We start from the raw sequence: 22671 nt of genomic DNA on the forward strand, positions 1-22671 counted from the left end.
AATCAGTTAAAAATTCTGCTTCAAAGGATTAAATTTTATGTGTTTACTATTTCTTTTTCTAATAAAATAAAAGCGTTATCAGTTAGGTTTATTTTTGCAGTTTTCCTGATGATTTTATGACATAATACAGAAAATATTTATTGCTACACTATTTTTTTCGTCTTAAGTCTACTTACTTTAAGTTTATTTCATATTTGTTATGGAACAAATTCAATTATAAAATTCTGTATGAAACTTGATGAGTTTTTCTTTTTTTTTTCCAAACTCAATTTAATGAAAATACCTGAGTAAATTTTTGCGCATGAATCCTCCCCCTAAGGGAAAGAATCTTCGTTGTCAAACATTATCTCGAAAAATTTCCAAAATAAATTATTATCTCACTTGGAATTAATTTCCTGCGTGAAACATACATCCCTAGTTTTGAAATGAAAATGCTAAAACAAAATAAAAGTGCAAATTTACTGTGGATTATGAGAATGGTTTAGGAAGAATTTTAATAGTTTTCTGTCTAATTTTACTTGTTCGTGTGATTGGTTAATTGAAATCGTTTCAAATATCATTCATATTTCTGCTTGATTTGTTTTATCCGTTCATAAATCAGTGCGGGATTTTCTTATTAAACATTTATGAAAGACATTTCTTATATTTTTTAATAACTGGTGTTTAAAGAAAAAAGAATTGATGCATTTAAACAACATTTAAGTTAAAATATGCTTGCAAATAACACAAAGAATTGCAAATTCGCACTCGTTTTTCAGTTATTATTACTGTTAAGTTTGAAGAGTAAGCACGATATGTAGAATATTGGATCATATACTTTGGCTTCAGAAAGAATAATTATATGTATATATATATATATATATATATATATATATATATATATATATATATATATATATATATATATATATATATATATATAATATATATATATATATATATATGTGTGAGGGAAGACTTGGCTTCCCCGTCATTAGCCGTATAGTTGATAGTGGTATATATGAATGTTCATTTGGGCCAATATTGAATGAATAAAACAATTACGTTTCCAGGAAATAATGTACAAATCGTTGAATGTAAATTTAGATTTTATTAAGTATAATTTGATTCGGAAAGTGGCCACATCTTCATCCTAAATAAGAAATCCCTTAAAGGGATGAAATAACAATACTCTCAATTGAGAAATCATAAAGCCAGAACAACATTTCTGACTGTTCGAAAATTGAGACTGGGAGGCCCCCAAAAGGGTCCCAGCCTCACCAATTTCGAAGTAAAAAAGTGAATATATTTATTCTCAACGGACAGAGAAAGAGTATGGGTAGGAGATCCAAAATTTTGGCGATTTATCATAATATATCATAGCCAAAAACAAAGCCAACTAGCATATCCACATGGGTTTAAAAGAACACCTTGGCGATCACGAGTCGCCAGCAAATTTATGTGAATTATTACAACCATGCAACCGAAACATTTAGCCGTTGGAAAATTAGAATAAAAAGTTATAAATAGATTTTTGTTTTCGATTATAGGCGACAGTGAATTAATATGTCTGCATAATAATGAAATAAAAAGAAAGTATCCGTTACATTGATCTAGAAGAGAAGAAATAAATATTTTATGTTCGTTTAAAAAGATTAAGTTTTTGATTTATTTTAAAAAATAATTCTATTAATAAAAATAAGCTTAAGTAATGAAGGATATTTTAAAAAGATAGGAAATACATATGTAATGCCAAATTGTGGCATCACAATATATATATATGTATATATATATGAATACAGAGAATGAGAGAGATACTCAGAGGTTATTTGATTAGTTTACCCTCAAAACTTCATTCTTCAAACCCTTTTTTTAATATTTATTATGTAAAATAATTAATTTAATTTGTTATAATTTTGGCAATGCAGACCCTATTCTCACATTTCTAGTACACCGTTTCATCGTTATATTTACTATGTATGTTTTTTCATTGTTTCAATTTTTCAATTTAAGTGAAGTAATTTAAAAGAAGTCAACTGACTATTCTTAGTTTTAATGAAGAATTTTCTGTGTGCAGCTTTATAATTAAATTGGCGATTATTCGGTGTTTCTTTCTAATGTTTTCTATTCTATCGTATTTCTTTCAGGGTTGTTGTCAGAAACTGGATTTTTAAGGTATCTGATGGGAGATGATAATCCAATCGTGTCATTGGAAAAACTAGATCAGAACCACAATATGGATCAACCACTCAGTCACTACTTCATCAACTCTTCACACAACACATATCTCAGTGGTAAAGCAAATTTCGATTGTTTAATTTGATTTTGATATTTTTTCAGTTATGAACTTAACTAACAAAATATATTTTATCACATATTTAACAATTTTATAAGCAATGTTATACGCTTTGCTAAAAACACGTAATCACTGTAAAATTGATTGAAAAAATGTTCACTAATGATTATTATATGAATGGAAGATATTTAAAACTGCACCTTACTGAAGAAAAAAAAGTTAAAATTTGTTTCATTATTAGTTGACCGATTGATAAAGTCTACTTTTTTAAAAAATCATCTCTGTTTTTGTGTAAAATATCAATGTCATTAAGTTACAATTAAACATTAATTTGCCTTGTTTTTTTCTTCTTTTTTTTTTGAAGTAGCAGCAAAAAATTCTTAGTAATAAAATCAAAGTTTTTACCTCAGCAAATGAATTCCAATTTTTTTAAATTAAAACAAATACCTTAAGATTTTTAAACATTTTATGACAAGTTGTCCTAAACATAGAATATTCTTCAAAGTAGAATTGATTTCATTGAATTGGAATTATCCAAAGGAGAAAATAGAAACAAAAATTGATACTTATGCGTCTTGTCAGTCTGAAATGTCTACGACATGCTAAATTTCTTTTGCCATCAACATTTTCGGTATAAAACTAGAATTTTAGGTTAAGAGAGGAATTTGAAAAAAAAATGGGAACACACTTCAAAACTCTGAAATAGATCAAAACAGCTTTAATCAGAACAAATTTGAGTGATTGAGGTATATATTTTTCATCTCCAGGTCATCAACTAACAGGAAAGTCTTCCGTCGAAATGTACCGACAAACACTATTGACTGGTTGCAGATGCGTTGAGCTAGATTGTTGGAATGGGCGGAATTCGGATGAAGAACCGATTATCACGCACGGGTACACCGTGGTGTCAGAAATTTTGCTCAAAGTAAGTCAACATTATCTAAAAGATCAACTATATTACATATCATATTAAGTAATTTACGCACATTATACAAATAAACCGAAAAGTCGGAAGTTGAGCCAATATTGTCACCACTGCAGCGTCCAAAGAAAATTTCTGTCAAATTCGGAGAGTTGGTAATGAACACGTAGTACGTCCATCTTCTTTATTTAATCAAAATTGCCCAAAGCCGTAATATATAGAACATCTAAACTAGTAAATTTGACGTTAAATTTATATGGTTTTTTTATATAAAGCTCAATAACGCAATTCCTAGGTATACGCCCTATTCCAGAGTGGTTGCAGCATTTCTCTGAACAAATATCTCTTTTTTTAATGCCAGCTAGCGCAGAAAAACATGTCCCTCGCATTCCCTCTGCAATGAGGAGCCGGAATAACCTAACTGGTAGGGCGTTAGACCCATGTACGAAAGGTCGTGAGTTCGATCTACGCTTGCCGAAGACTCCACGTGTATAATATGGTGATTGGTGTATTGGTCTGGGTCACAATGTCTTTCAAGTTCCCATAACAAATCAATACCTTTGAGGATACTATATCGGAGATTGATCGTGCTATGGTTTAGGTCAAAATTACGATCTGCAGATCGATTTATGGTATGTGAATGTGTCCTCCTGTAAAACGGGATGTGACGCATGCACGTTGTCTCCTGATCAATCTCAGGGATGTTTTCCAGAGCTTCGCCAATAGCCCATTGTGCAGCTCTAGTATGACGTAAATTAAAGTACCAAGTGCCCTTCTCAAAGATGGACACAAAGATACTTTCACTTGACAGAGAACAGTATTATACAATTTTCAAGTCTTTAACAATTTTCAAGACTTTACTTGAAAATAAATAATTTGTAAAAGATATGCACAGTGTTAACTTACGATCAGTGGCCATGTATTTTACGAAAAAAAATAAGAGCAAACCTGCATTTTATGGTGCATAAATTTATTCTTATGGTCAACACTTTTTATCGGTTACTAACGTAATATAACGTTAATTTTTCTTTTCATAATAAGAGCGTTTCTTTTCAAAACAGCCGATTAGCAATATTATACATGCTGTAAATGTTAACATAATTTGGAAGATTATGATCAAATAATTTAAATAATATTTTTTTTTTGCGTTTATATAAATCCTGCACTAAGTGCAGTTTTAAGGAGAGAAAAATCACTTATTTCCTTTTTGTAAACAACAATCGCATGCATATTTGTTTTGCTCAAAAAATTAGACTTTATCCAAAAATGTACCCAAAGTTTCTTCCATATGCAATTACGGAATAAACAAATACATATTGCTGTAAAAAATGCTTATTGGCACAAGAAAATGACGATTTTAAAATCTGCTATCACTGAGAGCAAAGACTTGATATTTAATAGCTAGTACCATTAATGTTACCAAATGTACGTAGTGCAATTTTTCATAGATACAAGGATATTATACGCTTTAGAAGTTTGTTAAAGATATAGGGGTTCATTACCGGGGAAAAAAACGTATTGTAACTATAACATTGAAAGTGGCGATAGCGCAATGGACGGCACTAGACAGGACCATTTCTAAAATCGGTTCAATCGTAGCTTCAAATAGCTGAATACCAGCTTGCTTTAAAAGTAAACATGGCTGAATGGCAGTGTTGACCACACTACCGCACTTATGTCGTTGGTCAGGAAATTTTTGAAGCATTAACCTCCGTGAAGGCTTCAATTTTTAACAATGTGAATTGACATCAAAGTGTTGATATTATTTTTTCTTACCTCCCAAACAGGAAGAATTACGCTCTGTGGCTACAGACATGGTTGGGAGGTAAAGCACCTCATATGAATTAAGAATCGCAGAGCAATCCACATTCGAACATATCGTCGCACGCCGTTTGGGGCGCTTCCCCAATATAAACTGGTTATTCGTACGTATTTGAATCAGTACTTTTTTTCGTAGAATTGTTTTATTTTAAGCATATTTTAAGTTTATTTTAAGCATAAGTTGTTATTTTTACCAGACTGTATAGTGGTCAGGGAGCTGATCTCATGTCAGAAAGGTACCGGGTTCGAATCTAGATCAGAGGCATGGAACTTCTTTCCTTTTTATCAGCAGTCTTTCTTACTGTTGGGGTAATAGTAGTTCAGTTAATATGATGCCCTTTGAAAGAGTTGACAACACACCCACCCTTCTCATACCCGAATGAATATCAACATATTTTTTTATTTTATAACCGCCTTTGAACAGCTGGCCCAATTTAGTGTTTCCGATTACCAATGTTCAACTCTGTAGCCTTGTAATTTTGAACCCGATCCAGAGGACAAGGTAACTCGTGGATGAAGTATTGGGAGAAATTTCCTTCGAGGAGGACTTTTTGAAGGAACTAACCCGCATTTCCATGGAAAGGAAACCCACGAAAACCTCCCATGGTTAGCCTGACAGCAAGGGGACTCTATCCGTCTACCACTGAGGATATTTTATGTTAGCACAGTGGTCAGTGAAAACCAAGTGCGGAATTCGAATCGGTGTAGGTGGGAATTGGAGAAAAAGTTACTTTAAAAAACTGCATTCAAATGGCAGAAATAGCTAATTTGCATATTTGGATAATTGCCAGCTAACTTGGTCAAGTTCAATGTTGGTCAACAAATCATTGAATTTCGTTAAAAAGGCTTATTTGAGTGCAGTTTTTTATAATATATACTGGAAAATGTAAGTTGATCATAAATAAAATAATTTTGATTAAAGAAAATATCATTTCAAAAGCCATCAGATTAATAAGTTTATATTGGGATTAAATAATGGCGTACGATATAACATTTTGGACCTTAATAATAAAATCACACTATGGAGGTGATGAAAGATCTTCGTTGTCTTGATTAAAATGCTGATCTACTTATTGAGTCGTGTTGATCCACTTAATAACTAAGCGAGAATTCAGAGAATTAAATAGATAGCTTAAAAATTCAATTTCTTAAATGAATAATGATTTTCAAGTAGTTTTCAAAACAATTAAATTTAATTTTTCAAAACAATTAAAACTTATTTTGAAGCTTACAAACCATCATGCAACTTATCTACTTAATAAATTCTAATCATTTTACTAATTTCATCGGAGGAAGATTATTAAGAAAAATTAAAAAATCCTTACACGTTTATAAAGTTTAAAATATTTATATATATTAAATAGGAGAATCTGCAATAAAATTGCTAAATTTATTTAAATTTATCTAATAAGTTTTCTAAACATAAACAATTATATCAATTCACTTTACATGAAAATAAAAAAATCGACGTTTTTGTACTTAATTCTATGGGTTAAGAAATCACCCTAGTTATGGAAGGAAGTATTTTCAAAAAGGAAATAGTTTTATCCTTCCAGAAAACCTTGTCATTTCCAAAACGATAGAAGGGGAAAGAAAATGATGAAATGTATTGCTAAACTCCCTTGAACTTATAAGTATTTTGATGGATAACATATATTATAAGACCACCGGTCGCTTAACTACAGGAAATGATTGTACATGATGAAATATGGTCGTCTTACACTATATTTTTTATAGTTTCATTTTGGTCTTCTTTCCTGCTTTTTCAAAAATCTGTTCACTTGTTCTTACGAATCAAAAGTGATCATCAATAAGAATAAAGTTATAGAGTCTGTTTTTTTCTTTGTTGAAGTGTATAGCAACTGTTTTGGTGGAAGAAATATCTATAGTGTCCATGAGGTAAAAAATAACTCTGGTTTGAAAAATTTCTTGAATTTTTTATAAACTTTTTACTATCCAATGTTAGAAATTTCTTAGAAATAAAGGGGGAAAACAAGTTGTTTAGTTTATTTTACCATGTTCAATCAAGACAATCAAATCATTGTTTTCACATAATACGGTAAGCAACCACAGTTTTATCTGAACCAACTAGACTCATAGCCAATGAGAGTCGAGAGCACGCTCTTCGAAAGCTGGAAGCTAAGTCATGTGATAAAGATTATGAATTTATATTTTTATTTTCCGTCGTCGGATGCCTAACGTATTAGGAGTACAAATTAGTTCGGTCCTATATTTTGTGGTTAAAAATGCATTTATTTCGGAACAAAATGAGTGAACAGATTACTCAAAGTATTTTCCATCGCTGACTACTACTTTTTCCCACCTGCAAGGCAATTTTTGAATTCCATCTCGAAAAACCGTCCCGTCTTTTGGGGCGATCCAAGTTAGGAGTCAAATTTCAATTTCTGCTAAAGAAGTGAACCGGTGATCTGCAAAATCATGCTGCATCCGCCGGAACAACCAGTTATCAGAAGGAGCAATGGCCGACGAATATGGAGGGTGTGGGTAAATATCCCACTTGAGCGTTTCCAAATAATTTTGTACGACTTTTGCGACATGAGGCCGCCCGTTATCATGCAGAAGATTAACTTCGTCATGTCTTTGCTCGTATTCCTGCCGCTTTTCTCGTAATGCACGGCTCAAGCGAATCAATTGTAGTCTATACCGTTCGCCCGTAATGGAATCGCTAGGTTGTAGCAGCTCACAGTATACAACACCATTCTACATTCACTATTCATCATTTTACATTCAACATTCATCATTCTACATTCACCATTCTTGAAGCGTGGAAACCATTCCCTACATGATTTATCAGTTGGAGCATTGTTACCATAAGCTTCTACAAGCATTCCATGGGCTTCAGCTGCACTTTTCTTAAAATAAAAGCAGAAACATAAAATCTTCCACAAATTCTGCTTAATTACCACAAAATTTGACATATTCAACAAATTAAATAACAGCGTTTTCATATGAAACTCAAAGCGATATAAACTGAATATTATTAACAGATGTCTAACCTCTCTGAAACCACCGAAACCAGCTGTCACTATGAAACATGCATAACAGCCAGAGCCATCTTTTGAAACTGGACCGAACTAACTTGCACTCCCAATAATTTTATGGCAAGCCAATTAATGTTATGGTAATAATTGTATAGCTATAAAGTCAATTAATTCCTTATAGTTGGGTATGCACTTAAGCCGAGAGGGAAAATATGTCAACCTTCTGACCGGCTGGACGGAGGGGGATATAAGAGTATTTCCTCCATTTTTTTCAACACTCAGAGAATTTCCAGTGTTCTGCACTTTTCAATTGATGATCCAGAACTATTAGAATACGAAATTCTCATTCACGCATAGATGACAACATCACAGAGCTTCTTGATACAAAAGTGTCAATTATTTCCTATCTCTCGCACTAGATGGCACCACTAGATAAACTAATTATGCCTCATTCCAAGGTTTATTTGACAAAATCACAACTTAACTCCAATGTCCATTTCTTAAAAAAAGTCTAATATTACCGTACTCCAATGAAGCTCCAAAGTTCAGGTGAATTTCATTCAGACGGTTTTTGAAACCGTGACATGGAATCGTATGCAATAAGATACAGTTTTGAACATGTTTTCAAGACCGCTAAGTTTTGTTTTCGCTGGTTTTTTACCATAACAGTTGCAAGCGGTTTCAAAGCCATAAAAATGAAGAAATTTCTCAACACCATACACCTTTCGGTAAGATGGACTGTTTCCGGTCATTTTAGTGACCATGCAGGTGTCCAAAGTAATCAATGAAATTATAATGTCATTTTGGTCTTCGATGCTATATATTTCCGCTCATAATTTTATTATAAAGTATTGCTTCGCCCGAGGAAGCAAACACCTGCTGACTGAACATAATACAATTATAATTATAAATGGAAGCTAGATATCGCAGTATTCTAATAGAAAAAATAGTTTTCTTAATCTAATTTTACTATTCTTTTTTAGGAAGTATTAGAGGCGATAGCCGATTGTGCTTTTAAAACATCTGATTACCCAGTTATTCTCAGCTTCGAAAATCATTGTTCGTGAGTATTATTTGCTAATTATTTTTGCTTAACAGTTACTAAATCAAAGATAGTATAGTCACGTTGCTTTTTATTAGAGAAAATTTATCGACGTTTGCACAAAACATTAAAAAAAAGATACTAAAAGTTGATTTTGTTTGGTAAAGTTTAAAAATATATAATAAATGTTTTTAAGAAACAGTTTTTTTGCCTTTTTGCTTTAACACTAATGACTTATACAAAAAGGGTTTCGTCACACACAAAAAGGGTTTATTATCAACCCTCTTCAAATGTGTTTCAGAATCGTACAGCGCTCAAAAAAAGACCACTCTGAATAATTTTTGATCTAATGATCGGGTTTTCACGTTCTAGGACTCAATCTTAATTGCCCCAGGATGTGACCTAAAATGCTACTTAATAAGTGCAGACGATAATTTAAGTTACGAAATCAGACGCAAAAACGTAATTTCTCTGAATAAACATACCTTTTTTTTCGACGGATTCGGATTTCTGACCCCCGATATATAGGGGGTAGCCACAATTTGGGAAATATGGTTCCAATAGTTTAGTCATTCTATAATAAAATAACAAAAAATAATAAATATTTACTAAAAAGTTATTTTTGCATGATTGAATAATCGAATTATATAATATCGATAAAAAACTTTCAATTAACTTAAAAAATTTTCGAGTTATGCCAAAAAACTCAAAAAGTAAAATTAACATTAATGGGTTCAAACAGTAGGGCACTCTTCTGATCAAACTTTTGAGACCATATTTCCCAGATTTTGACTATCCCCTGTACTTTGGGAGTCAAAAATCCGAATACATCAAAAAAAGGTAAATTTATTCAGCGGAAGTACGCCTTTGTGTCTGATTTCATGACTAGAAATATCGTCTGAACTTTTTAATTAGCATATTCGAGGTTACCTCCTCAAGTCATTAAGATTGTGTCCTAGAACATGAAGATCGGATCATTAGAGCAAAAGTTGTTCAGGGTGACACGAACTCTTCAATCAACATAGTAGTATTAGAAAATAGTTTATGCTTGTGACTGTCATTACGCAAAATTAAAGCTTGTAATAATAAGTAACTTAAAAGTAAAATCGAACAGAAAAGAAAAAAAATTTGAATCCGATCAAAACAGCTTTTAACAGTATCGATCAAGTTTAAAAATTGAATTCAAAAATGTCGTTACAAAATGGAACTTTTCCGGTACATTCAAATACGTCTCCAGAAATAAAAATGAGCCATATGATATATGTATTACATTTTGTTTCCATTTCGAATATTTTTCCCGTTTTGACGCAACCATAAAGATGATGAAAGGAAAGATTATTTTCACATTCATTCAGAATTTTGCTAGTTTTCCCCCATATCAGGCTTATCAGATTCGTATCATTTTTCTTTTCAGAACTAAACAACAAGCAAAAATGGCGATGTATTGCAGAAAGATATTTGGAGATATGATCATTACAGAGCCCTTTGGTACTCATCAGGTAAAATATTACTCTTACTCCTGTTATTACTTTGCTAATAGATGGAACACATTGAAAAAAAGATGACGCAGGCCTTATTATTGATTTTAGTTTGTTCTTACGTTTCATTTTTTCCCTTTGTATAAATCTCTCCTCCTCCATATCCACATAGAAACCAGAGATTCAATGAAGGGATTATAAGGGTCCACATCTTTCGATAAATTGATTTTTTTACAGCATCTTCTGAAAATGCTAGGAGCATTGCCTTTAATTTTTGATACGATTTGGAAGAAACTTAAAAATTTACGTCGCATAGATAGAAACCTCATCATCAATTATAATCATATTTTCAATATTTTTAAATTACCATAGATTTCTTACCAGTTGCATAAAGCAAGAAGACTGCTGTTTGCTGCTGATCTAAGTATAGTGGGGTTTAGGTAAAAGTGGAAAAGTTCTTTATCATTTTATTTAGTAGCAGGTCAAAAGAAACTGATAGGACCTTAATTATAATTATTTTGAAATTAGTACACAACTATCAAATGAGTCACAGTTAGTCTACATCTAGTATTTTGAAACAAGCTAGCATTTATGAGGGCCTATATCATTCCATAAATTGATTTTTATGGCATTTTCTGAAAATGCTAGGAGCATTGCCTTTAATTTTTCATACGATTTGGAAAAAACTTACAAATTTACATCGCATAGATAGAAACCTCATCATCAATTATAATCACATTTTCAATATTTTTAAATTACCACAGATTTCTTACCAGTTGTATAAAGCAAGAAGACTGCTGTTTGCTGCAAGTCTAAATAAAGTACAGTTAAGTTGAAAACGAAAAAGTTCTTTATCATTTTAATTAGTGGCAGGTCAAAAGAAAATAATAGGATCTTAATTAAAATATTTTAAAATTTGGTATGCGGCTGTTAAACGAGGCAAAGCTAGTCTACATCTAGCATTTTGAAATGAGCTAGCATTTATTAAAGCCTATATCATTCAATAAATTGATTTTTTACAGCATTTTCTGAAAATTCTATGCATTATGAACATCACCTTCAATTTCTGACACGATTTGGAAGAAGCTTAAAAATTTGCTATGCATGGAAGGAAACCTCATCATAAAGAATATTCCTTTTTTTTAATTCCAATGGCAGAAATTGACAAACTCTTAACAAGAAAAAATATGCAAATGAAATAGATAAGAGAAAAAAGTCAATGACTTATTAGCAGATGCCTAGCACTCTAATATCTTTCTACTTCAGAGTCTCCGTGTGCAGCCGAACATCCCATCAAGTGCTTCCTATTCATTACTTCGAATTTCCTCTAGAGTCGGCAATTCGGACTCGTAAAAATACAAATGCTGTGGAGGTGGTGCACAAGACAGTCATGACCCACACCAAGTCTAAATTCTGCCACAACCTTTTCACGGGGTATGTCTGAAATGCCTCGGTCTAAAATGTTCCTCCTACTTTTCAGGGATATACGGGAAGAAAGGGACACTTTCCAATTTTTCCATAATAAATTTTTGATGTAGAGTTTTGTGGAATGTAAGGATCTATTGGAATTTGGTTGTTGGTTTATTTTTGTGTCTTTTTTTGCCAACATATAAGCTTGTTCATTGCTGTAGATATCTCAATGTCCTGGGATCCATGTAGAGTAACTTGGCGACCATCGATCTTCAGTTTCTCCAAGAGGGCCAGACAATCTTGTATATTCTTTGATATGGGCATTTCCTATGATGCAATGGCCTGTGTGGAAGCTTTGGAGTCAGAGAGAATGACAACCTTTTTGTAGAGGTGTCTTGGAATGATCTAAGGAATAATCATAATTTTAATATTTTTCAATTATCGTGGAGTTATATAATCTGTTGCATATAGCAAGAAGATTGCTTTTTATCTGTTGGTCTAAGTATGGTGCTTGAGGGTAAAAATGTTAAAGTTCTTCATCATTTTATTTAGTGACAGGCTAAGTGACACTGATAGGACCTTAATTATTTTAAAAATTGTTATATATCTGTCAAACGGGGCACAGTTAATCTACATCCACATTTTAAAACGACGAAAATAAAAAAAATTTTAAATATTTTATCAGAATTTTTCATCAGTTTGAATATTTTGTTTAATGATAAACAGAACATTTACTTAAAAAAAATATTAATAATTTTTTTATCATTAACCTATCTTAATGTTTTAGCATGCTAAACATTTTCGATCATTATTAAATAAAATAATAAACAATAAAAATAATTACTAAAAGTTATTTTTGCCTGGAATTATATTTGGATAAACGAATTTTATAATTGTGTGCAAAAACTTTTCAATTCGATTACAAAGTTCTCGAGATACAGTGAAATAGGCAAAAATTAAAATTAACATTAGGAGCACCTTCCTGACCTAACTATATGGACCATATTTCCTAGATTGTGGCTACCCCTTTAATTTTGGGGGTCAGAAATGCAAATCCCTCGGAAGACAAGAGTTATGTTAATTACGCTTTTGTCTCATTACGTAATTACGTTTACGTTTTTTACGTTACGTACGTAAATTGCGTTTTTGTCTCATTACGTAACTTAAAATATTGTCTGCACTAATTAAGTAGCATATTTGAGGTCACCCCTTCGAACCTTGAAGAATGAATCCTAGAAAGCGAAGATCCGATCATTAGATGAAAAGTCATTCGTGGTGGTTCGTTTTTTATTTTGCACACTATGCACTAAAATCTAAATAATGTTTATCTAATTTATGTTTTTTACATTAACATGTAGATAATGTAATGTATGCTAAAACATAATTTCTCCCGAGAAATCAATCTTTTCGATTTTACGGTAAAATGATTAAATTTAGTGATTTTAATTAATCATTACTATTTATATCAGAAGTGAATGATTGAAATTTATAATTAAAATACCATACTATTAATAAAGAAAAAGGTCAAATTCGCATTTCTTTAACCGTAACACAATTTCTAAAATACGCCTATAATAAAATTATTCAAGAGTTCCATTTTAGCACAACTTATTTTTTTTCTTGCTCCGTTTAATTAACTTTAGCGTCATCTTACAACTCAAAGTTTATCCCTGAAGCAATTGATGCCAAGTAATAAAAGAGAGAATTTATATGACATAACTTTTATGAAAAATATCCTTTAAAAATGTGTTGACAAACAAAAACAAAAAAAAAACTCTTTCTCATCTCATTTCTAATTTACATTAAATTCAACCCAAAGTATGACATCTGTGATTATGGTTGGCATACCTCATCTGGGGGATAAAAAAAAGTTCTGAACATCCTAATTACATTTGCATCGATCCAGAAAACGGCAGATGTTCTACTAATATTCATTAATCAAAGTCGTTTAGGAATTTTTGAAATTCTAAATGGGATGAACACAAATATAAGTTTGATTAAAACTGAAATCCTTATTTTTTGTGCTGTAAAAAATTTATGATTTCGTTATTTTTTTTTACTTTGAAAAAAATTTTCATAAAAATAAGAAAAAAAAGAAAGAAAGAAAAACAGTTTTGAAACATTACTTTTTAATTTTATTATGAAAAACTACTTTGTTGAATATTGCATATTGCACAAATCAGTTTTTCATATAAAAAAAAAATATACATATATACTCTTGCTCTATTCTAAATTTAGGAAATTTTTTTATCAGATTTCTTTCTTTTTTAATTTGTGCTTAGAGCAGTTTAGCCACTTCTTAATCCCATTTCATTTAACTTTCAATTTGATGCGACTGTAATTCGATAAAATGAAATGGGTTGCAAAATTAATGTTAGTTTTATTAAAGTAACACTTATTATTTGCTTCGAATGAAGTAACGTTACACGAAATTTAAATTGTTAGTTTTAATTATGAATAATCTTAAATATAAGTAATTAAATTTAAATTGTCATTTAATAGAAATTTTCCATGAAACGAAACTTTTTGCAATTTTTTAAATTTCTTTTTATTTATCTTATTCAAAGCTTGTTTTTATGTTGACAGTGATATCTATTTGTTTTTAAAAAGATATTATGATTTAATACAAACGACACTTTATTCACAACAGAGGGGAAAACAGCTGCTTTTCGTGAGTTTAGATTTTAGTTTTAATTTCTTACTTGTTTTAATTCGCATTTAATGCAGTGTAGTCCTTTTTGGCTCTTGTGCCATCCCTATAAATAAAATGAAAGTATACAATATTTGAAGTTTTGGAAGAAGTTGTACCAAAACACCAGAAGATTTCATATAACCTTAATTCGGTACTAAATTTCCCCATAGTATTGTACAAATTATACCATCTGTTACTTTATTGCGCTATTTTATTGATTAACATGAATGTAAACATAGTGCAATTTGTCATTTTTCTTGAAAGTCTGCAATTGTATTCAATATCATGGCTCAAGGGAGTGGTATTATTATTCCATGTAAACTAACGGAAAGTGCAGACGAAGAAAAAACATCAAAACACCTTCTTTTTTTAATAACTTTAATCTAGAAAAGATAAATTAATTTGACAAAAGTTGTATATTAATAATATCATCAGAATTACTAAGTTAAATAATACTTTCTTCAAAGATGCTCGACTAGTTTATCGAAGGACACTTAAGAGGACGCTACACCATGGGAGAAACTTTTCCTGACAATTTCTGTTTCACCTCCATTAGTATTTTAAACCTTTCTTTAAGGAAAAATTGAGTTCAGGTAAACCTAGAATAAACCATTAAGTCTCAAATACTAAAAAAATGTTTTCAAAACATGAAAATGCAAACAAACTACTTCAGGTTAATATGGTCCTGATAGTTTGATCAAAAGAGCGGTCCAAAATTTGAACCTCTTGATGTTAATTTTTCGTTTCGCGTATTTGGCTATATTTCTGGAATTTTTTCACCGAATTGGAAAATTTCTGCACACAAAATCAAGTAGTGCAAAGTTGTATTCCTAAAATTTGATTTCTAAGGAATAATTCGACTGATTTCGCTCAAATTTCTGTATTTTCCATGAAAAACTACATTTTAAATGATGTAAAAAAATTGTGCACTTTATAATTCAAACGTTGTGAGACTATTATTAAATAAAATGATAAAAAAATATTAAATATTTCATAAAAGTTATTTTTTGTATGGAATTATTTTTGGATAAATGAATTCCAGCAAAAAAAGTTTCAAAATAAAGAATTTGAGCGAAATCAGTTCCTGAGAAGTTGAATTTCAAAAGAGTTAGAACATCTATACATCTATAGTAAACTCAACATAATGTCAATGCATTAAAATATCCTGATATATATTTTTCTATTTAATTTATATAGGGAGCGAAATTTTAGAAAATAAAAATCTAATCCTTATTATCTCAATACAAAACTTTCTTTAAAATAGTTCCAAGAAAGTATAAGTTCTAAATCCACTTTAATGACCATGGATATAATTATAAGAACTGAAAATTCTCGAAACTTCACTTCAATTTTAAAACGGAATCATTATTTTTATGTATTACAGTTCTAATACCAACTTAAAATGACTCTAAAAGAAAACAAATTATTGGTTTATGTAATCATGAAGATTGTAACTCCAAAACTCCAAATTAGTAACTTTGATCTTCTTCGGGGAATCTAAGTTTGTAAGAGCAATTTCCTGGAAAACTAATTACTAGATTCATTAAATTTTCGCATCACATTGAATGCCAATTCTAATCTATGTACTTATTTTTCAGTTGAATCCTGGACAGCTGCTGCCATCTCCTCATCAATTGGTACGGAAAATTATTATTAAAAATAAAAAGAAGCATTTTCCTAGAGGTAACGTTTTGTAATTTCAATATTTTTCATGTAACTATTTTTTTAAAGTTTTTATTGCATTATAGATATGCTTTTACGAGCAACGAAATCGAGTAGCATAAGTTTTAATTCCAAGCTCTATTTATTAGCTCCATGAGCTTTTATTAGTAGTGAATTATACCATTTATTTTGGAAACATACCTGTATTTTTCTTTCTAAGAATTTTGAAATTCAAAATAAAACATTTCATTTCTAAAAACAAGAATAATAGAGCATTCGACAGCATTTCTAACCATGGAATAGAGATTTTTTAATTAATTTCTATTTATCTTTTAAAATTTTTTAAATAGTCGGAATATTTTTTGTTTTGCTTGAAAATAGCAACGAATTTTAGATTTAGGCTAGATTACGAAAATGTTTGTAGATAATTCCGGGAAATAGCCCTTACCCGTGAAAATCCCTAGCGTAAGGAATACCGGGCAATGAGATTAATGTGCATTTTTGCCACATTCATCAAAATGTGTGATTATAATCAATAATCACTGTTTATTATTGCCAATAACAAGATAAACTGGAATTGTTGAGGGAAAAAATATCTCCTCTAACTATTAAAAAAAAATAATGAATGTAATAATATAAAATAAAAACATTACAGAAATCGACCAACCGTAAAAACTGAAATAATTATGAATGCATTATTTTCGATTTCCAAAACCTGAAATCAAAAAATTCTACTTGCTACAAACCCTTATTCCGTACGTTTTTCTCACTTGAAGAAGTTATGGAGTAATATTCATCCATAAGGAATTAACTTGATATTAAAGCGAGCTTGATTATAGCTTGTTCTAATTGCTCATATGGTTGAATGAATTTTCAATAAAACAAATACAAGTTTACCAATATTTAATTAGTTTAACAATATTTTATTTAATGTTTGGTTGTGTTTGTTAGTATTTAATTTATAAGGATATCATATCACTCAAAGAAGTTGATAGATGTTATTGTTTGATATCGGTTGGAGGTTATTTAACTTTTGATATCAATATCTAAGAAAACATCTGAATTTTGTAAAAAAAGTGAAAACAAACTTACAGTAAATTATTTGAATCATTAAAGTTGTCTAAATAAAATCGCTACATACAAAATATTTAATATATGAAACTATATAACTAACAGTGGTATTAATAATAGAGAAAAAAATTAAAATTTCGGTAAAACAGCTTACAAAAATTGATACAATAATTCATTCTATCAGATTTTCGACCTCATAATACCGATTTATGCTTGTACTTGTTGAATCTTAAAATATGAAAAACGGAATGCTACTAGAACTTAGTAATAATTAGCATTAGTTACTCAGAAGTAATTCTTTGTTACCTAGTTAATTCACACTCATGATCTTCAATATTTATGCAATTCTTTATTTTACTTTAGTTTAACCAACGAAAAAGTTGAAGATTTAAACTTTAATGAACCTTAAGTTTTATTTTTTAAAAAGTTTAGTGATACGCCTTAGAGTACTTATTCCACTGACGAATTTTTAACTGCAACTTATAAATTATATACAAGTATTCTGTTAAGACCACCTTAATGTGCTTTTTTAGAATCCTCATCAAAAAGAAAAACGAAAGGTTTACGTAAACTATTACATTAAGCGAGGAAAATACTAAAATGCTAACGAAATCTGATAAATCTCAGCTGGGTAAGTGAATGTAATAAGCATCAAAACTAGTTTAATTCATGGGTGAAAATTGAAGGAAATTTTAATAATTGTCTTTTAATAAATTGTCCTTCTCACTCCCGTGAAACTGACGGGGTGAGGTTTTGCCCTCTATTTCTCGTTCCCGTGATATTGACGGGCTGGAGTGTTCAGCTGTAACTCGGCAATAACAATAAAACTAGTTTATTTCTTTTGCCCAGAAAACATTTTATTTCTCATTTTACACACCAGATGGCAGTACCTGGATATTTTTAAGGCAATTGTAGATAGTTAGTTTATTTTGAACTAGATGTCAGTACTAATCAAATACGTAATACAAGTACAAAAGCCAAGAAAATAGGCACTTTTATGACCGTTTTCTTGAAAATTAACCGATCGTTAAGGTGTTAACTCATATCTCTGTTTTCTTCAGCAAACAATTTATTGTTTTCTTTTTCCTGAACAGTGTTTTCTTAGATTTAGAAAGCATTTTTGTTTATAACTCATTTAAATATTAATTAACGACCCTCAATGCGTATACTTCATTTGTTTTTATTTTTAATAAGTGAAAAGAAGCAAAAAGGAAATAAAATAAAATTTATTAATTTATTTATTTTGATATTCTAATTTCAAAAATTATAAACATCATGAAATTATAGTAAATAATATATCGCATAAAAATCTTACTAGTAGAATGATTATAGTTTAAACATTTTTGGAGAACTTTTAAATGTGGAAAGACTTTATATACTATTGTAATAGTTAAACACAAAGTTTTCAATAAAGTTTTGTTTCTTTTTAAAAAAAATACTATTGAGAATAGAATGATCGAATATTTTATCATTTAATCGTTAAAATTCAGAGTGTTTGACACAGAAAAAATATTTATTTTTAAGTATTGATTATTTGGTCTGAATTCGGGGCGAAAGTGGGAGAAAATCGTTTTTTACATTATGATAATAAATATCACCTCACTAACAGAGTTCTGATTTGAAAGCATTATTGTATCGAAATTCGAATTCCAGACTTCGAAAGTACATTTCAGTGGAATGGCGAACGAAATCGAATAAAAATCGACCGCTCTCGGCTGCGGAAAAAATACGGAAATCCAATAAACTTTTTTTCCGAAATTTCATTTTGACACCAAGTTTAGAAAAGTAGTTCTGAAGAGATTCCAAGTTAAGTGTTTGAAAAAAAATAATAAAAAGAACTTAAACGAATAATGATTAAATAAAAAATACATATAAAAAATGCGACTTACAATTAATAAGCATTTTAAAATCCTTAAATAAAAATAGAAAATTTTTTTAATATTCATATAAAAATTCCATTTCATTCCAAGTGCAAATAAATAAAAGTTGATAGGATTTAAGGTCCCAAATAATCAATAATGACAATTACACTTATTTTCATATAAGTTCTGAATGATATTTCATAAATTCGTTAAGTAGGTTTATTTTTTTATAATTTTATAACCGTCGTTGAACAGCCGACCCAATTTTCGGGTTTACGACTGCTAATGTTCAACTACGTAGCCTTGTGACTTTGAACCCAATCCAGAAGACAAAGGAACTCCTGAATCAAGTATTGGGGGATATTTGCCTTCGTGAAGGACTTTTTGATGGAACTAACCCGCATTTGCGTTACATGGAGAGGAAGACCATGAGAACCTCCCACAGTTAGCCTGACAGTAAGGGGACTCTAACCCATGACCCGTCTACCACTGAGGATATTTCATGTCAGCACTGTGATCGGTGCAAGCCGGATGCGGAGTTCGTATCGACTGGGATTTGAACCCAGTTCACCTAGTTGAAAGGCGAACTCTCGATCCCCTGAGCCATAGCGGTTCAATTAAGTAGGATTACTAGTTTTTTTTATATATTTTATTTTCGATACGTTTGCAATTAAATACGCATTAAATTATTTTCACTTCCGAAAGCACCAATGTTGGCACATTTTGAACCAATGTTGGAACATTTTGTTTGTCTTTACCAAGTAAGTGTTGTCATGAGTTTGTTGTTTTCTTCAAAGCTGCTATAAAATACAGAGTGCGGCAAAAAAAAGAAACAGACGGACAGTATTTATTGTAACTTTATTAAAAATGAATAAATTAACAAAGTACAACAAATAATATTACTAGACTTTAACTTATAAATAAATTCACATAAAGAATGAGTCTTTAATAATGGTCTGAAAATTTTTGAATTCTATGGTATAAAATTTTTTACATCATTTTAAAGAATATAAATTTCTCATGGCACAATGCAGATTTTGAGTTGAATAGTTCCTGTTGAATCGAATTTTAAATATGTGACTTTTTGAAATTCAATTTCTCATGAACTATTCAACCGATTTTTCTCAAATTTTGGATTTCGTCATGTTAAATTAAGTTCTTCAAAATGATGCAAAAACTAAAATTATTTAAAATTATGCAAAAATTTTTCGACCGTTCTTAAATAAAATAATAATAAACATTTACTAAAAGTTATTTTTACATCGACTTATCTTTTGATAAACAAATTTTATAATTATCTGCAATTTTTTTTTTTAATTCGCTTATAAAGTTCTCGAGATACGGCGAAATTGGCAAAAAGTAAAATTAACATTAAAGGATCCAAGCTTTGGAGTACCCTCCAGACATAACTATCTGGACCATATTTCCCAGATTGCGGCTACCCCTAAATTTTGGGGGTCAGAAATCCAAATCCGTTGGAAAAAAAAGTTATGTTTATTAAGAGAAAGTACGTTTTTGTGTCAGATTTCTCAACTTTAAATATCATCTGCACATTAGTTTGTTTATTAGCATATTTGAGGTTAGTTAGCATATTTGAAGTCACCCTCTCCAGTCGTTAAAATTGAGTCCTAGAACGTACAGATCCGATCATTAGATGAAAAGTTATTCAGCGTAGTCTGTTTTTTTTTCTTTTGCGCGAACAAAAAATTCCCCTCTGTCGTTATACCCTCGCTTAAATAATTCTAAAATAGCAAATCTTTGCTTTACATTGTAAAAAATGCCACAATACAATACGTAAACTAAGAGATATAATTAAAATAGTAGACAAAAAGCTACAAATTGAAAGGAAATTAGTTAACTTCTGTTCTAATTATTAACCATGAAATTAGCCCGAGTTTTTTTTAATGTAATTTGTATCTTTTGCATCAAAGGTTTGCCATTGAAATATGTATGGGAGTTTTTAGGTGAGTAATAACGGATAATTAAGTGTTAATTTTTAAATACCTGTGAGCTATTTAAAATAATCCTATAATATTTAATTTATATCTGCTTCTGCTTTGTTAGGCTTAGTTCAAATCCATGTCAATATTCTGTCTGTGCTGTATCTATATTTTATTAACAAACTCATTTTGTTTAAGAAATATTCTATATACGTATCTTAAATTTAAGATACTTGCTTTATATTGCATCGTAAAAGTAACTTTACTGATTCTTATGTGCATCGTAAAAGTAACTTTACTGATTCTTATGTGCATCATATCTTACTATAATTGTCTTACTGTGTCTTACTTTTTGTCTTGCTGTGTAACAAACCAGGTGGTGGCTACATTACACCAAGAAGTGTAAACGATATTCTAGGTTTCTTAAATATCAAAAAAAAATTTTTTTTTTGAAAATTGAAAATTACAGTGCACATGTGCACAGTGCACATAAATGGAAAATTACAGTGCACATGTTTGAGGTGTTCAAACATAGGTACCCAATTTCAAGACTCGCCAGGCGTAATAATAAGAAGTAACGAATTTTTTTTTTCTTTTTGTGATTTTGTATCTTTTCCGTCATCCTTTCTTTAATTTTCTAGCTCGTATAATACATTTCTTTATCCCATAAGTTTTTTTTTTAACTCGACTGTCTAAACCCTCAAATTTTCCCATGATACTAAGACACTTCAGATTTGCACTGGGTATAGTAAAGCAGAAGCTATTTTGAATAATCTGATTAACTGCGTTATCTTAGTACCTCCTGAAAGAACTGTCATGTTTTGGAGGTATTTAAAGTGAACGAGCTCATTGATCTCATCTGATTCAGATCAGAGGGATGGGTATCATCATTCTTTTATGCATAAGTTTCACTGCCATTACTTTTATTTCTAGCTCATAAGATATTTTGCAAGCCCATACATTTTATTTCATTTACTCTTTTTAATGCGCAGATGATATATTGTATACTTATACGTTCTATTCACTTTGCAGCACCAGACCGAACACCCAAATCTTCCGTGGGTAGAGACGATCAACCACTTACACCAGAACGCGTAAAAAGCTCTTCTGTTAGTAGTCCTATATCAGGAGATGAGAATGATCCTGGAGGTGGAACAGAGGATAAGATAGATGGAGCCGAAGAATCTGATACAGATATAGGATCCGACGAAGAAGAGCCGGAAGTCATTGAAGGAGCTGAAGAGGTAAGTTGGATGACTCAGCAGTTCAGTTGATCGGATGAGATTTATATTTTCACTATTTCTGCTGATGTAGTAAAATTTGCAGAAATTTGACTCACCATTGTCGAAGTCAATAGATTCAAGGAATGGATTTCACGAGCAAATTTTTCCCTTTCCTGGGTATTTCGGTAAAAATACACTGTAAGAAATTGCGGATCAAATTATGGTACAAGATACCGGCACTTTGGGTACAGCATCTGTAAAAAAATGGATT

General features: G+C 30.5%; 1 protein-coding gene across 2 annotated transcripts in view; it reads left to right on the forward strand.

The window, feature by feature from the left end:
* The window catches only part of LOC107456656 (1-phosphatidylinositol 4,5-bisphosphate phosphodiesterase classes I and II), a 384337-nt gene that overhangs the window by 300333 nt on the left and 61333 nt on the right, over positions 1-22671 (forward strand). For both annotated transcript variants that reach the window (XM_016074583.4, XM_016074582.4), the window contains exons 9-14: positions 2127-2273; positions 3043-3200; positions 9004-9083; positions 10477-10561; positions 16241-16325; positions 22210-22421. In XM_016074583.4, coding sequence (XP_015930069.1) covers positions 2127-2273; positions 3043-3200; positions 9004-9083; positions 10477-10561; positions 16241-16325; positions 22210-22421 — 767 coding nt within the window. The remainder of the gene's footprint in view (positions 1-2126; positions 2274-3042; positions 3201-9003; positions 9084-10476; positions 10562-16240; positions 16326-22209; positions 22422-22671) is intronic.

The sequence above is a fragment of the Parasteatoda tepidariorum genome, chromosome 8 (assembly GCF_982258835.1).
Source record: "Parasteatoda tepidariorum strain Cologne lab strain chromosome 8, Ptep-v5.0, whole genome shotgun sequence".
Taxonomy (NCBI): Eukaryota; Metazoa; Arthropoda; class Arachnida; order Araneae; family Theridiidae; genus Parasteatoda; species Parasteatoda tepidariorum.